Source organism: Bombus terrestris, chromosome 3 (genome assembly GCF_910591885.1).
Source record: "Bombus terrestris chromosome 3, iyBomTerr1.2, whole genome shotgun sequence".
Lineage (NCBI taxonomy): Eukaryota > Metazoa > Arthropoda > Insecta > Hymenoptera > Apidae > Bombus > Bombus terrestris.
In genome coordinates, this window is record NC_063271.1 from 7303053 (window position 1) to 7318730 (window position 15678).

Below are 15678 nucleotides of genomic sequence, written 5' to 3' on the forward strand. Positions count from 1 at the left end.
CCAATAGGGATTCGTTTCACGCCCTTAACCCTAACTCTAATCTCAACGCCAACCCGACATATATAATATAAAATATATCATAAAAATAATACGTATATCGACATATTCTAGTATCTAGAACAATACTGATCCTACTTTTATTTCTTTTCTAACAGTAATAGTAATCATTTTCCTGTCGAAGTAAGCGCGAGAAGTACAGAATGGAAAATTTAATTAAAGAAAAAATGGTTTCATATTTACGATCTTTATGATACACTAACGGATGTAACACAACACAAATATAAAGTTTCTTAGAAACTTGTTAGAAATTTTACATGGTATAAATACAATTTGTTCTATGTTTTTAACAGCTTTTAATGCCAATTTTCATTGCTTCGTTTATTACGCCTCTCCACGAATTCAATTTATCAGAAATAGCGATAAACGTGTCAAACGTTTCATTTCGAACTTTTTAAATGCAATTTAAGTTTGCAGTATACGATGCTTCCGATCGAAAAAGTTGGACAGCTCCAAGGTTTCGTTCCTTTCACAAGAGCGACAGCATTTTCGTTTAAATGCCGGCACGTCGCAGTAACGTCTCAAACTTGCTATAGAACAAAATCGATTCTTGTCTCTCCAGCAACGGGATGGAAATTCGATAGCCCTGGTCACGTGCTCCGTACAAGAACGTATTTCCGTCTTTACGGTCGACCCGTCGCATCTGTAAAACGATTCGTTTTCTGGAGGAATGCAACGGCCTATTCGCGACTGTATACCCTTTCCGTTGTTCTTCGAGCACTGTAAAAAGAAAATATGATGCTCGAATACCGATCGTTGACAGTCGCATTTTTCATTATAATTATTTTTCGTTATAATTGGCCGCTATAGCGCGTTATTAAGTACACTGCGGATTTCTACGCTTATATAGAAAATTAAAAATTGCCAAAATGCCGAAGATTCACATGATACGAGAAAATATATAAAATATGCAAAGTACAACAGCCGTCTGTAACACTTGCTAAGTAAGACAATTATCTATCGAGCTTCTACTTCTTACATTATCTTGAAAATATGAATTTGCATAAAAATCAGCAGTCTAATTATTATTAATAGACATATTTGATTGGCAGATATTTCTGTAAATACATATAATCTACAAAATGTGAAACTTAGTATATTGTTTTATTTATCATTTTTTTGTATCTTTAAACATTCCGCGTACTTTTCAAATCACAAGTTGAGCTTTGTATCCCTTCTTAACTACGGAATTTACTTTAAACATATTAACAAATGAGGAATTGATTTCAATTTCTATGTCAATGAAACATTTGCTTATCGTTCCTGTTTAGCGTTATAAACTCTACAACTGTTGCATCATTTTTCTTTCAATATCCTCTTAATACTATCTACCTTGAAAGTAGATATCAGACTGTAATCTCTCACCGAGGACCAATTCGTAAATATCCAATGTCCAGGACACGGTATCCTATTGCATTCTCTGCTACTCATAGGCATAGGGCTGGTTTCGCATATCGATGGCTGTACCATCGTTCGATACACTTCCAATTCGTTGTTTCTATTTACCTCTGTACCATTAAACCCTGAACGAACGCAATAAAGTTGCCGTAATTGCATACCAAACCTTCCACACGTGGTTGAACACGCTTCCCATGGACCTGGTAGCCATTTGAAAGTACAACTGTAATAAATCAAACAAATTGCTGGTCAACTTTTTGCCGGCACGTATCATCCTGTGTACTTTCATCGACAATTTCGTATTCCATGGAAACGTGTGTTAGCGTTAATAAAATAACAAAGGGTCGATATAAATAAATATAAAGCTCGTCTTTTTCTTGTTCCTCCAACGTACAGACCTACTCTACAAACTGTATATACGTGATACCTAAAGGCGTTGCACTTCTCTATCTCTTGAATCGGTTTGGTTGTCAGTGGACATTTTCTTCGCGACACTATTCTTCCGGTTTCCTCGTCTTTGCAGACTATCATCTTCTGACGCGTTCCACCGCCACAGCTGGCCGAGCAGAAGCTCCAACCTCCGAATAGCCATACGTATCTATCCTTTGCATTCCTCTCATCGCGATTTAGAGAATATTCCAAAGAAACCGAAGTCGAGATTCCTCGTTGCAGTACGTTTCTCGGCACCACCACCTACAAGAAATTGAAATTGATATCGGTAAAGCCCGAGGAATCAATGTACGTTCAGATACGAATCGAATAATCCAATCTATTGTAATTATGGATCGTGGATTCGTCGCGTAAACTATTTCGTATCTTCGCGTGGAAATTGTGTAATCTTCTCGCGATATAGATATCATTAAGTATTACTGGATTTTGGATATTTTACTTTTCCTGTGTATTATGGTAATCGGTCAAGAAAGTTTGATTCGTGAGAATAAAATATCAAAGGTTTATCTCTTACCAAAACCACGACATCCTCGAACGCAGTACCATCTGCCTGTATAAAATACGTGTTATTATCGCGTCTCTGAACGCGAAAAGCAGCGCCTTGTACGATCGTTAAATCTCGCTTACGAGAAGCTAAATTCTCCTGCACGTTCCGTCTTCTCCTACCGTCTCCTATCACGATCGTTAAATCGTCCGATTGGAAAAGTCGAGAGCCAGCCATCGAGATGTTCATGTTCAAATTGTGAGCGTCGCGTGGTATCACAGCGACGCGTGTCACCTCTGAAAGAATCACGAAGCGGATCAATCGTAATAATAAAAAATGTAATAACGAGCAAGTTATTGATCGTAGAATCAACAGAAAGCTATCCTGCCCCGTAATAACGTTTTATAACGTTCGCGGATATTAAACGGATTTGTAAATATTATCTTTCAACAACGTTCGAGAAGCAATTTTACGATTAAGAACGATCGCGTATCATTCCTCGTGCTTTAACGAGTCTCGCGTTTCAAAGTAAGTTTCTATTTTTCCATTCAATTGGATTTCCTTAAACGAAAAGACCACGTTCCTAACGCGTTTGACTTTTACTTAAAAAAGTTTCCTCGCGAACCGAACAAATATGAAAAGCTGTCTTTGAAATTCGCGTTCCAAGGATCATCGTGTACCATGTTCGAAGAATAACCAAGTGCTGATAAATTATAAACGATAAGTTGATACAGAGGTTGCTTGATGATTAATTGACTCGTCTCGCTCACTCGACTCACGTCGGAGAATTTATATCAAAAACGAAGACGCACAAAAGTTTTAATCCTCCGGGCGAATTGAACTAGCAACTAATCGCTCCGCTCTCGCCGCTCCTCTCTTTTTAAACTAATTAAGAAAGTTGTATCCCTCTCCGCTTGCCCGACTGTCCGACTTCGAAGGAAACTTCATCGCCACTTGCAACAACTCATTTTGAACGGAGACCGGACTGACCTCGTCGAAGCTTCCGCTGAAACTTGTTGACGATATTCTCGCAGCTCGAATTGTCACCATCGCACACTCCACACGTGTCCAACGCTTTCTTCGACCCTAGCACACGGTCGCATCCCATCCGATGGCACTCGCCCTGCCGAAGGAATTTCATTTTTTATCAGTAACAATTAAGAACAAGGAAGAACTTCGACACGCGGATCGATCCATGAAGCAGCGACGAGTCACGTTTTCTCTTTCTTTGAAGTCGGAGAAAGACAGAGAGGAACGTGTTCGCGTCTTTTCTGCAAGCGCAGTTTCTTCTTCGATATGTACGAACACTTCTCTTTATTTATCATCTTTCACGAGCACTTACCACGGGCAAATATTGATCCTTTGGAATAAAATTCGTTTGTTCGAAGATTCGATTTAGACGACTGAGATGGTCGAGCTGGTATAAAAGGGAAAATATACCGTCGTGTTAAATCGAACCCGGATCTTTCGCCGAAATCGAGTGCCAGGTAGATGTGCGCACATGCGATTCGACTGTGCGTATCAAGTTGTGCCGAAAGTTTCTTACAATTTCTTCTTTCATATTGGTTTATCGAATTACGTATCCAACGTGAATATTGTATCGAATTGATACGTATGAATTATGTATGCATATTTGTCGTATCGCTACAAAGTGGATCGTACGTAGTTCGATAGAATGATATAAAACGACGAACGTTGCGCGTCCGTTATTTCCTTGTAAAACGAAGGAAACTTTTCGGGCTGCTGGATACATCAAACGAGAAAGTCGTACGCGCATCGAGACGATGCTTGTCAAATACCAAAGGTCGTGTTTCTTGAGAGCATCGTTTTACCGGATAAAGGCCTGTTCCAATCAAGGCGGTAGCGTCGAAGGTAGATTCTTATTCCCTTAAAGTAAAAATAGTTGTCGTGAAACTCGTGGCAAATGCGAACGTTAATACGGATAAACCGTAAACGTTAATAGCCGATCGTTGAATTTCTCGCCTGGTTTTCGGCAAATTGCATTGCTGCTACGCGAATATAATTCTTGATGCGTTTTGACGATCTGTATGTTTAAACATGTTGAAGGATACGGGAATTTACATAATTGAATTACCGTGTATGCTGAGCTGATCCTCGCCGCATAGAAGCACACTTCGCGTCTACGTATTACGAACATTTTCGAAGCACGAACCTTCAACATTGCAGGATATACTTAAACTTCTTGATACAGCTTAGTTTCTGCGATAGAGTGTGCCATTCTGTCGCTGGAAAAATTACTTTGTATCTTTATCGACAGTTTCGACAGCAGTGGATTATTCTCAAGTACGTTCGTCCATGCGAAGATATTATAAACACGCGCAACTCCTCCAACGTACAAGTTTGAAGAATAACGCGCAACGCGTCGTGTAATACGCGTATGGGAAGCGTAAGGAGATACTGTTAATTCTAATCGTTACCTTGTACGATCGAAGCGATAGGAAAAAGGGAAGGATATCATAGGTCTGACAAAGGACAATTCGTTGTTCGTCGTGGAGAAAATTCCCTGATTATTAGCGTTAATATGTCGTATTATATCTGCTATTAATTGCTATAAAGCAGAAAGGAGCAGCCCGTATTTGTTGTTCAAAATCTGCAATCAGAGAAATTGTAGATTTAGCAGAGAAAGGAGAAGAAACGAGAAAGGAGAAGAAGACGTAGAAAGAAATCTGACAGTGAACGATTCGTACTGAAATGGAAGCAACAGATGAAGATAAAATATCATGTCCGAATATTGGAGTAACTGTACGTAAACTGTTTGTACTCTGACAGTTCCGACAAATTCAGTTTTACTGTACTTTTAATCTTGTTATGGAACGTTTCACTTTACCTGTATACATATATTCGTGGATCCGTAGGAGCATGGTGTGCCATCGATTAAATGCTTCCTGGTGTGAAATATCTCGCCTGTCTCTTTGCTTTTGCAGATCAATCGACATCTCAGATTCTCCTGATCGGACACGTACGGCAGCCAGGTCACGTCATTATTGGATCGAACTCTTTCCAGATATAAAATATTACCGAGTTTGGTGCACTGTTGAGCTCTGAGATCGATAGGAGCTAAACACTTTGGTAGGTCGCAAAGTCTGCAATCATCGCTGGGACCTGAACAATATTTCCCGCCGTAAGCAGGCCTTTGAACAAGAAAGCTGCCTTCAATAGTCGAGACACGAACGTTTTCTACAATATTCGTTTCAAAATTCTTCCCTTCGCTCCGATAAAATACCCAGACGTTCTCGTCGTCGTTTTATCTTGCGTTTCAATTTTTCTTTAAATCGAATTTTAATAATTCTTGCAAAGATTCTGTTTGTAGCGTACCATCGAAATGGCACATCCATTGTTAAAAAAGAATTTTGAAACGATTCGAGAGAACTTGAATTACAAACGTCGCTATTAGGTAATCCAAATACTAACAAAGGTTTATTGCATTTTCTCGTTCGACACTGTACTCCTACTCCGCAAGTCCTCGAACATTTCTCCCAGCCGCTCCAAGCGCTCCAACCTCCGTCTCTCGGTTTATTTAGTATTATACCGAAATCGAAGCTCTTTCTATTCGTCGACTGACATCGACCGTTTATACACCACTGAAATATTTATACTGTACTGTATATAACGTGTATTGATACATGATAACATACTAATCGTGTCTACTATGGTACGTATGCTATTTATTCGCTACTAATTATCGTAATTAATTAAAAAAATTGTTTCCTTGCGAGATAACTCTTTAACGCGTCCGCAGTGAGAAGTGCAACGAAGGCAGTTATAAACGCGTTGATTAAACCGTGCTAATCGTTCATTTCGTTTTCGTTATACTTATCGTTCATCAGTAGACTGTAGATATCTACGCAAATTCGTATCTCCATGAAGACGACTTAAAAAGTGGGCTCTAGATAAACAATTGTTCCGTTATTATTTATTGCCATTTCGGCATCCTGTGCATCTTCTCGTCTGCAAATCTTTTTTATATAAATATTATATAATTATAATATTATATTTTATAATATTATATAATTATTATATAACATTAATATAAAATATTATATAATATTATATTTATAATATTATATATTATAATTATATTTTATATAAATATAAAACGTATCAACGTAAAACTCCGCGGTTTAATTATTAATAACCAAGTTAAACTACCTGCTGTCGCTTTACCTTCGAGTCACCGCATAATGTGCCCTCCAGAGGCGGTCCCTTCTTAGTCTTGCATGTTTCAGACACGTTACTGTTACCGCACCACAGACGAGAACACGGTTCCGCCACGTCGAAGGTCTTGCAGTGCTCGTAACTGAATTTGATGGAAAACTCGTTATCGAAAGACCGAGCAACGATAATTTGCGTATGAAACGTACCCTTCGCCGAATTCCATGCGACACTGCTCGTCCATCGTAAACGTCTCGCGAATGGTGTCTCTCAGTTGGGAGAGGCCATCGTGCTTCGGCTTATTCGACAAACAGGACCACCGTCTGCAAGTACCTATTTTAGGAGTATGTAATTCTAAGAAGGATATTCTTGTGTAGAACGAGCATCCTTACCTCACTCTACGATGGAACTCCTTTTTCGAGCAAGGGGACCAATAAAAATGATGGAACGTGGCAGCGACCATCGGTGCCATCACGCTTCCTCGAGATCCCTCTTCCTTGCACGCGTTTCCGGTCGTTTCATCTCCGTCGTGAGTCAGACCTAGACTACGGGAAACACGTTTGTGTCGTTGTCGAAGCGGACGAAGAAATAATCTTGTTGGCGTTTGTAGGAGATTACGCAAGAGCGCGGCTCTCTTGGTAGTTTTGTGCAAAAAAAACCGTCACAAAGCATTCGTTGTCCTCGTTATCTCGTTGTCAAGCACTTTCGATCGCTTCTTTCTTTTTCGCACGATCAACCTTGTACGTTTCTTACGTGGAACAACGCGATTTACATCGACCAACGCGCAAAGAAACGCGATTCTGTTCGGAAGAAACGTTGTTCACCTTCGTACGTTCTCTGCGTGTTCATTGGCAAAAGAAAGAAGAAAAACTAGTAACATGGAAACCTCCTCGCTCTGGAAAAGTCTTTTCATACGGTAAGCGATTTTCTAATATTTCCAGATTACAAAGTTAGATGCTCCTTTCTCTTTGGTTCCTTTAATTTCCCGTTTCGTCATTCGTATCGCGCTATTTACTTTCTATTTGAATGCGAGAAATACCAGCATATTGTTTGTGGCATCTATGCGACAGCTAATGCAACCTTGTAATATTATTTTCTATAAGGACGGACGAGTTGCGAGCCACGGTTTCCTTTGCAAAGTCATTTCCTTTGCAAACACTCGCGACGAGTACCGTACAATGCGATAAAAAGAAATTTGACGTTGAGAAACAGGGTCATGCGTCAAACAACTTTGCGTCCCACTTTTTTAAATCTCCGTCGATCCAGAAGCGTAGAATTCCTCCTTACTGTGATTTTACTACAATTTTTCTACATCTTCCGTGTAGCGAATAAGTATAATCGCAATAAGAACGCGCTAATGTTAAATATAAATATAAACGCAGTATCGCTTTTGTCTCAAAAAGCAAACGTCATTTTTTGGAGACAAAAGCGAGGAACGAAATAAGAGGATCTAGAAGAGATTTATGTTACAAATAGATAGGAATCGCAAAGCCGTAAGAACGCACATAATACGCAAAAATCTATGGCAGATTCAAAGTACAGTACTCGTTGTGATATTCGGTAAAGATAATAAGTTCTCCTATGGAGATTTCATTTTTCAAATTATTCTCTTAAAAGTACGTATTTGCATAAATAAATAGCACACGGTCTCTGCGTAAATACCCAGGCCAGTTATAAATATTTCAGTTTGCCAACGATATCCCAACATGTGGGACACTCACATGTGTGCTACTTCGTGAGCGATGATAAAGGCGCTGGTCAAGCCCTCGTCTCTATTTAACGCGCACGATCTCGCGGGATCGCATACTCCTGACACAGGTGCGTAACCGGAAGGACCTCCTATATCTAACCGCGTCAACCATACAGCAACATCGTGATTTACGTCCTTCGAGGACAGCATCTTTCTGTTCCATTTGTTCACGTTCTCGAGAGATCGTCTGGCATCGCCACGGCGGACCTACGACAACGTTTAATATTCTCTTAATAAAAGCTAGCAAATATTACGAATATATTATATTTATTATTACATCATGCATTATATACTATATATAAATATTCGTCAATGATAATAAATATATGTGCAAGTAATCGTGTTGTTGATTGTAATCAAATGTAACTTGTAACGTTGTTAGTATTTTAATCTTTCTGAAAAATGTTGAAATGTTGATTCAACAGCAGAGAAGAATAGCAGAAAAAGAAAAATAAAAGGAATCGCGTGTCGTATATCAATGATATTATCATAGGTCTATAACATTAAATTAAGATTCTTAAGAGATGAAAAAGGTTTAATAGTCGATTATACAGATATTTCGGATAAACGATAAATGCGAGGTTTGTCAATGATTCGTGAAAATTGTTTGTTTGGAAATTTGTTTCCAAGGGATCGTTCACGGTTGTGCAATTTAACAAAATGGAACTCGTTGCATTTTATTGATCTAAAACGTCATGCGCAGATATTTTGACCTATATAATTTATATACCATACACTGTACAGATAAGTAGAAAATAAAACAATTGACACTCGCATATGCGTATCTCAGATAGTTACTACTTTATTTAAATGATTTAATTTAATGGAAATCGCTTACCATACCGTCTCGTTTTTCCGCGTATAAAATCATTCGTACGATCACTAGAATCATGTTGGATTCGAGCGATGGGTCCATGTAAATTGCACTGACCTAGAATTAAAATATGTATGAAAATGTAACAGGCGTTAAAACAGTATTACAGCCTTACAAATAAATTATTATTCAAAACTCTCGTAAATACATCGTATCTTATATAATTTTCTTAAAAAATTAATTTTATTCGTTATATTCATCTTAGGAAATGTACGTTATTAATCTCAACAGCATTGGAAAACCAATTACCGAATGGCTGAAATTAATCGATTACAAAATTCCATTACCGATAAATTATTCGCTGAACTTTTTAAAAGATACGTGTAAGCTTTGAACAGTGAAAACAGAAAATACAGAGCTTCTATCCGAGTATACGATCGAGATGTTTGAAAGCAAGTACCTTGAAAATACAGAGATACGCATAACTCTGCCCTATGTTTCCCGGTTGCTTGCGTACATATGTAGGAGGAGGTATTCTATATCTAAGTATAATAACAGAATTTCGTTTGGTATTACTTACGATGTTTAAAAGAGCCAAGATATATTGCTGTACTCGAGTTCCATGAAAATCTACCACGGAGTAATCAGCAGCTATTCCAAGCTCGAGCCATCGTGGCGGCGAATCCTTAGCAGCTGGTCTTTTCTCTAGAAATGACTTATCTTAGAAATCGGCTTATCTTCCACGAAATTAGGAAGTCTACTCGACTCGACTTAATAGCTTAAACGCATGGTTATTAAAAGCATAAATTAATATCTACGAGCAAGTATTCGTGGAATAATTATTATGATATAAATAATTATTTCAAAAGTATCATTTCAAAAATATCAATTCGGTATCACCGTGAATTTCATCCTGCAAATTTCTTTAAAATTCTTGACAAATTTTGGTAAACGTATTCCTCCAGCAAATTTTTATATTTTTCTATTTTCTTACATTAAATTAGGCAAGATAGATAAAGATTCGTGCAATGAACAATATACATATGTGTAATAGACAGGGGATAATAAAATAAATTAAAAACAGCGAAATATAGATGAACGTGTAGAAGATCAAGCGAGAGTGGAACGCAATAGGGAGAATAATTGTAAACCGAGTTCCTTTTAAGGCTGAAGATGAGCTATTCTTATATTACATGCTGTTATTATTACTTTTGTACACGATAGATTGGAATATCAGTACAATTTCTTTCTTTCAGTAATATTCGATGATTCGTTAATTTATTAACCGCTATATTGTACGTGGTAAGTAGAAAAGCAACGATCGTACAAGAATGGCATTTGGAAAAATATTTGACTTACTTGATAATCTGTTCCTTTGCCATTTAGGACCAGAGAAGTATCCAATTTCCTCGGGATTTACGTCGATCGATAATTCTTCCACTATTGTATCGTTGTATTCTGTGGAGACATCGTCTTTTTCATCGTACAGAATCAATTTCTCAGCTTCTGGGTATTCCACGTCGAAGACGTCACCGGAAAGATTATAAAATCCCTGAACATCGTGGCTTAAGGAATCGCGTTTGCTTCGTTTCGACTTTCTCTTACTTTCTTCAACTTCAAATTTATTCGATTTCCCTGTAACCGAATTATCAACGTTTTACCACGTTTGCCTGTCTTATCTTCGCTATTCTCGTTACGGATAAAATGAACAAATAGTTGCAAAATTTCTGAAATTGTAAATACGACCAAACTGGAACGTATCAACGACATATACGGTGTCACAAAATTGTGACAAGTTAATATTCCAGTTGTTAGTTTGTTGAATTTACGCCACCGCTGATTAAACGTATCACGCTTTAATAGAAAATTCAATTTCCCAGCGAGGAAAATGGAATTTTGCGCTAATTAAAGTATTGCGCTTTTGTACAAAATTCTATTGTTTTTTGTTGCCCGCGAAAATGCAATTTTACGACGGACATTTCAGACAAATTTCCATCAGACGGCTTTCCATCCGTAAAAAAGAATGCTATCTATAAAAGTGTCAATGGAAATTGATCAAAGTAACGTCAAACAAAGCCGTTTAAACAGCGAGGTAAATAGACTAATTGCTTTTAACAAAACCTGCTCTTCGTTGCTCTTAACCGTTTCACTTTTAAATATCAATCGGCGCTGTTCCTCATTAAAATTTCGATTTAAATCGAACGAGAAATACAGCGTAACACTTGGAATTTTCTATCGTTTCTCAACCATACTTCGAACATTTACGTCGCATTCTTCGATTCATAGGATCGCGATGTTGGATTCTTCGATTTCGATACAAAAATGTTTCACAGCTTTCGACGCGGGCAATTTAATTAAGAGAACAAATAATTTGTTTATAAACTGCCAATTACGTGCCTTGAATTTTCGATATATGCAATAAATTTCATTGCTACTTGACCTAAGTGGGTCATAAAGTTGCAACCGTGTAAACCGTGCTACGTAATTTTATTGCATTCAATTTTCCACGTTTCCAACAATTTATCAAATGAGAATTTATTCGCGCATCGTACGAAATTTTTCATAAAAATTGATTAATAATAGTAGATATATAGCTCCTCGTATTCGTAAAACAGATTTTTAATCTGTAAACAACGAGTCGTGGAAATTACGATACGATCGATTTTCAACTTAGCAAAATTTGTTTCCATTTGATATTCACATCCAGATTGTATTTCCTTTGTAATAAATTAATTATACAATTAAATAAATGTATTATTCGAACCGATATTAAGATATAGTTCGAGTATACTTGATAAATTTTCAGACTCGATTCTCCAAGTCGAAAATGAGAACGTTTTATCCTATACTTTTTCTTCATTTTTCCACAAGGATTCGCGTTGTTCTCGCTTTCAGACGTTGTTCGGTTGCATCCTGTATATACGGGGTGTGCCAAATTTAAACCGCCAAATTGTAAGGAATTAATTTACAGACAAGAAGAAGAAGAAGAAGAAGGAGGAATTTTATATAATGTTCGTCAACGGACGTTTCTTTACAGAATTACAAACGAGTATCGTTCGTACGAAACAGGTAACGACGCGTTTTCCATCGCAGCGTGCAAAGGTTCGCTGTATTATCGTGTCAGCGCAGTTGCATGCTTTTTATCATGCCACAACAAGCCCGTGTCGTTAATAGCTACAATAATGATACAATGCAAAATAATTATCTAGTATCTTTGATTGGTCGTTGGAGAACGTTGTCCGTGTGCTCGGATAGAAGCCTGACATCGATCAATGATGGGAGTAATACGATCTCGTACACACAGTTGCTAACAATTCGATCGAGTTGCAAAAACCGCGTGTTTTTACTCGTTGCGCTAGTTGTTCACGCGAACTCGCATCTCCAGAATAAACCTTCCGTTTTACAGTTGCGAAACCATAAATACAGAAAAGAAAACGCAGTTCTTGAAAGTCTGACGAAACGCTGATAATATGGTCAATTGTCGCGTGCCGTGGAATGGAAAATTCGTCGTTACTTGTTTATGTACGATATGTACGATACTTGTTTGTAACTCTGGAAAAACGCGTTTATTGCCCAGCTTCATACGACATGTTTTTCGATAAATATTTACAAAGCGGACAATCTCGCCATATTCTGCGGCTTTGAAGTATGTTTGCCAAGGCTAATATTCCGAACAACTTTTTCCTGTAATACTCTTTACCGTCGCTCTGCTTTCCGCGATATTCGCAGCAATTTCTGTCTCGACGACAGCGATGGTTTCGTAGTTTCGCTTTTCTCGATATCACTGCTAAAGCTTTTTCTACCTCGAATAACGACGCAAAGCTTCGTATGAATCGTATCTATCCTGTTACTTGATACGCGAATTAATTCACGGTAGCCTCAGTGATGTTTCTTCTCTGTGCGAGTTGAAAATAATTATCGGAAATGCATATATATATATAAATGTACGGACATCAACGTCCGAGACATTCGTCCATGCCAAACGGTAACGCGTACAGGAAACATTTGTTCAAAATGACTTTGACTTTGGCGATATTTTCAAATTGCAATTAGCTAATGGTCGTTCGCTTTGTAAAAGATTATTTCTTTTTCTTCTTTTTGCCTGCAGATTAAGCCCTCTCTGTTTGACGGTTTAAATTTATTAAATTAAATTTATTAAACCGTATCACGATCAGAGTCAATTTTAGAATAGAAGAAGCAATTAAGGGTGGATCGCAAAGTAAGAAGCTTATAACATAATTGGCAAGGAAGTCGGTAAATCGATCAACCAATCACCTTCATCCAACCGTCTAACGAAAGATGAAAAGCCATCGCGATAACGATCCTTCTCACCTGCAGGATTTTCCGGATTCACAGACACGAAGCTCGAATTATTCCTGATCGACCACCACTTTTCGTTTTTCGGCTGAAACATCACATGCTGGCCATTCGTCAGCGGCTGAACGAAGAACGATCTCTGCCCGATCAACATCAAGGCGTACACTTCTTCTTCGCATATCGTCACAACGACGAAGGAACTCGCGTCTCCTTCCAAGCTGCCTTGTCGAAGATCGCAGTTCGCCTTGGCGTTACGTCGCTCGGACTTGGTTTTACCCCGGCGCACCCAATTCACGGTGAAATTCGACGACAGTATCAGTCGATCGTTGGCCATGGTCCTTAAGGTCCAGTTGCTGATCTCGAGGAACACCGGCTCTTGGTGGAGATACTCGCGCCAAGTTTCTCGGTCTTCGTGGGTCGATCTTCTGTTCCGCGCGCTCTCATTCGGGATCACTCGAGGGTAAACGATCTCGTAGTCCTGCAAGCTTTGCAGAAAGTCGCTCATTCGCGACTTAGTGGCGATCGTGCCGAGCAGCCACGTGGCGAGGAGAAAACTGGGAAGTTTCGATCGCGTCATGTCTCGCGCGCTTTGATCGAAATTTCAATAGGATTTTCTGGCTACCCAAAACTCGCCAGGCATGCTCGTTCACTCGCAGACGTAGTTATCGCGATGAAAGCAGCTAGTTCGCAGACCCGATATTCTCATTTCATTTCGCCGGTTCGTAACGCGTTCGAAACGCCGTGTCATATAGACGCGGATGCGACGATACTCTCGCGATCTAACATTTTCAATGTCTCGCGCTTTATCACGTAGCTCGCGCGGAAGTAATACGAAGGTGAATCGTTAGTTTTAATACACAGGGTGTTGTTTAATCGATCGTATAATGGAGAAGGGAACGATTCTACGGTACGCCAGAGATGAAATGAAATCATAGAATGCAGTGGTTTTGTAGGTAGTGCTTTATCGAAAAGATTAACCGTGAATATTTGCTCGACCTATTTATACCAAATTGATACAGAATCTTAAAATACGGACGAATCTTTTTCAATTTCCTTCGATCATCGTCTCTATGCGTACGAAACTGCCTCGTTGAATTCGAACGTTTCTCAATTTCCTTCGACGTCTTTCAATTTCTTCATTTTTCAATCGCCGTTTGCCTTCTCAAAGCTGTCTTCGAACAGAATTCTTAGAACGACTTCCAATTCCTTTCGATACGTCCAATCGTTTAGCTTTACGAAACTGTTTCGCTTTTTCCTTTTTCCACTGTACTTGCGTATCGTAACAAACTCGTCGGCGGTAACTCGCGTCGATTAACGATTCACCACCAGTAAAGTAACCGGGAATGCAGCAAACTAGTAGTCGGTAGAACGAAGCGGAACGTAAGTGGAGCGAGCGATAAGAGCGATCGCGACAATCGCACGCCTCGCCGTGCGATTCCCACGCGAACGAATCATCAAATTCGAGCCAAAGATTCTCACTAACTCGAAGATTCGCGCTAGTATTTTCCACGCGCGCGTCAAAGAAATTCGAACGACTTTCGCGAAAAGGACGGTAGGATAAGACGATCGATCGGATCTCGGGTCGATCGCGATACCCCCGGACAGAAGGTTTCGACGAAAAAGTGGAGTAGACGCGACGAAGGAGCGTCGTGCAGCAACTGGTGGCCAATTTATTCACCACGTGCCGTAGGAATTTAATTTTCTTTCGCGCAAAAACGATCCACCATCGGAGAAGGTAGAATATAATTAATTTCGATCTCGTGTCGATCGCGACGTTCCGGATGGAACGTTTCGCCAAAGAGGTGGAATAAACGCGACGAAGGAGCGTCGTGCAGCAACCGGCGGCCAATTTTTCCACCACGTGGCACCACGTGGAAATTTAAACGTTTCCCATGAAAATGATGCACCATCGGTGAAAATAAAATACGATAATTAATCGGTCGTCGAGTCGAACGTGATATTCCGGATAAAATTTTTCGATGAAAAAAGTGGAGTAAACGCGACGAACGAGCTTCGTGCTACGACTGGCAGCCACATGGACGGATGAACGCGGCTGGAAACGCACGCGAGTGCAGCAGCGAATTGTGCGTAAGAGTAAGCGCGAACGCGAGACTGAAAAAAGCGCTTACCGCCCACTGAAGTTCTAATAATGGCAGCTTTATGTGCAATCACCGAGAAACGAGGATGCTGGCGAACGCATTGTTCGACCCCGACCGAGACGATTTAACAAGGGCC

The 15678-nt window shown here is 39.3% G+C and overlaps 1 protein-coding gene across 4 annotated transcripts; it reads right to left on the minus strand.

Moving 5' to 3' along the window:
- Window positions 1-228: 228 nt before the first annotated feature.
- Window positions 229-15536, minus strand: LOC100642399 (A disintegrin and metalloproteinase with thrombospondin motifs 3). 4 transcript variants are annotated; one of them, XM_048404741.1, is made up of 15 exons: window positions 13459-15536; window positions 10486-10761; window positions 9707-9831; window positions 9151-9243; window positions 8284-8519; window positions 6955-7107; window positions 6772-6885; window positions 6560-6707; window positions 5822-5991; window positions 5238-5541; window positions 3380-3512; window positions 2420-2685; window positions 1883-2148; window positions 1390-1678; window positions 229-777 (listed from the first exon to the last, which is right to left on the minus strand). In XM_048404741.1, exons 1-15 carry the CDS (start codon window positions 14018-14020, stop codon window positions 463-465), a joined length of 3450 nt encoding a protein of 1149 aa, XP_048260698.1. In that variant the 5' UTR covers window positions 14021-15536; the 3' UTR covers window positions 229-462. The 4 variants fall into 4 exon arrangements, with proteins under 4 accessions (XP_048260698.1, XP_048260697.1, XP_048260699.1 ...); XM_048404740.1 differs by having other exon boundaries at window positions 6575-6707; window positions 9707-9846; XM_048404742.1 differs by having other exon boundaries at window positions 1423-1678; window positions 9707-9846; window positions 13459-15535.
- Window positions 15537-15678: the final 142 nt, after the last annotated feature.

Coding starts and splice junctions, on each gene's coding strand:
- LOC100642399 (XM_048404741.1), bottom strand. CDS start 14,020: ATGACGCGATCGAAACTTCCCAGTTTTCTCCTCGCCACGTGGCTGCTC. Junction 9,244..9,706: donor TCTTGGCTCTTTTAAACATC/GTAAGTAATACC, acceptor TTTTAATTCTAG/GTCAGTGCAATTTACATGGA. Junction 6,886..6,954: donor GAGTTCCATCGTAGAGTGAG/GTAAGGATGCTC, acceptor AGGTACTTGCAG/ACGGTGGTCCTGTTTGTCGA.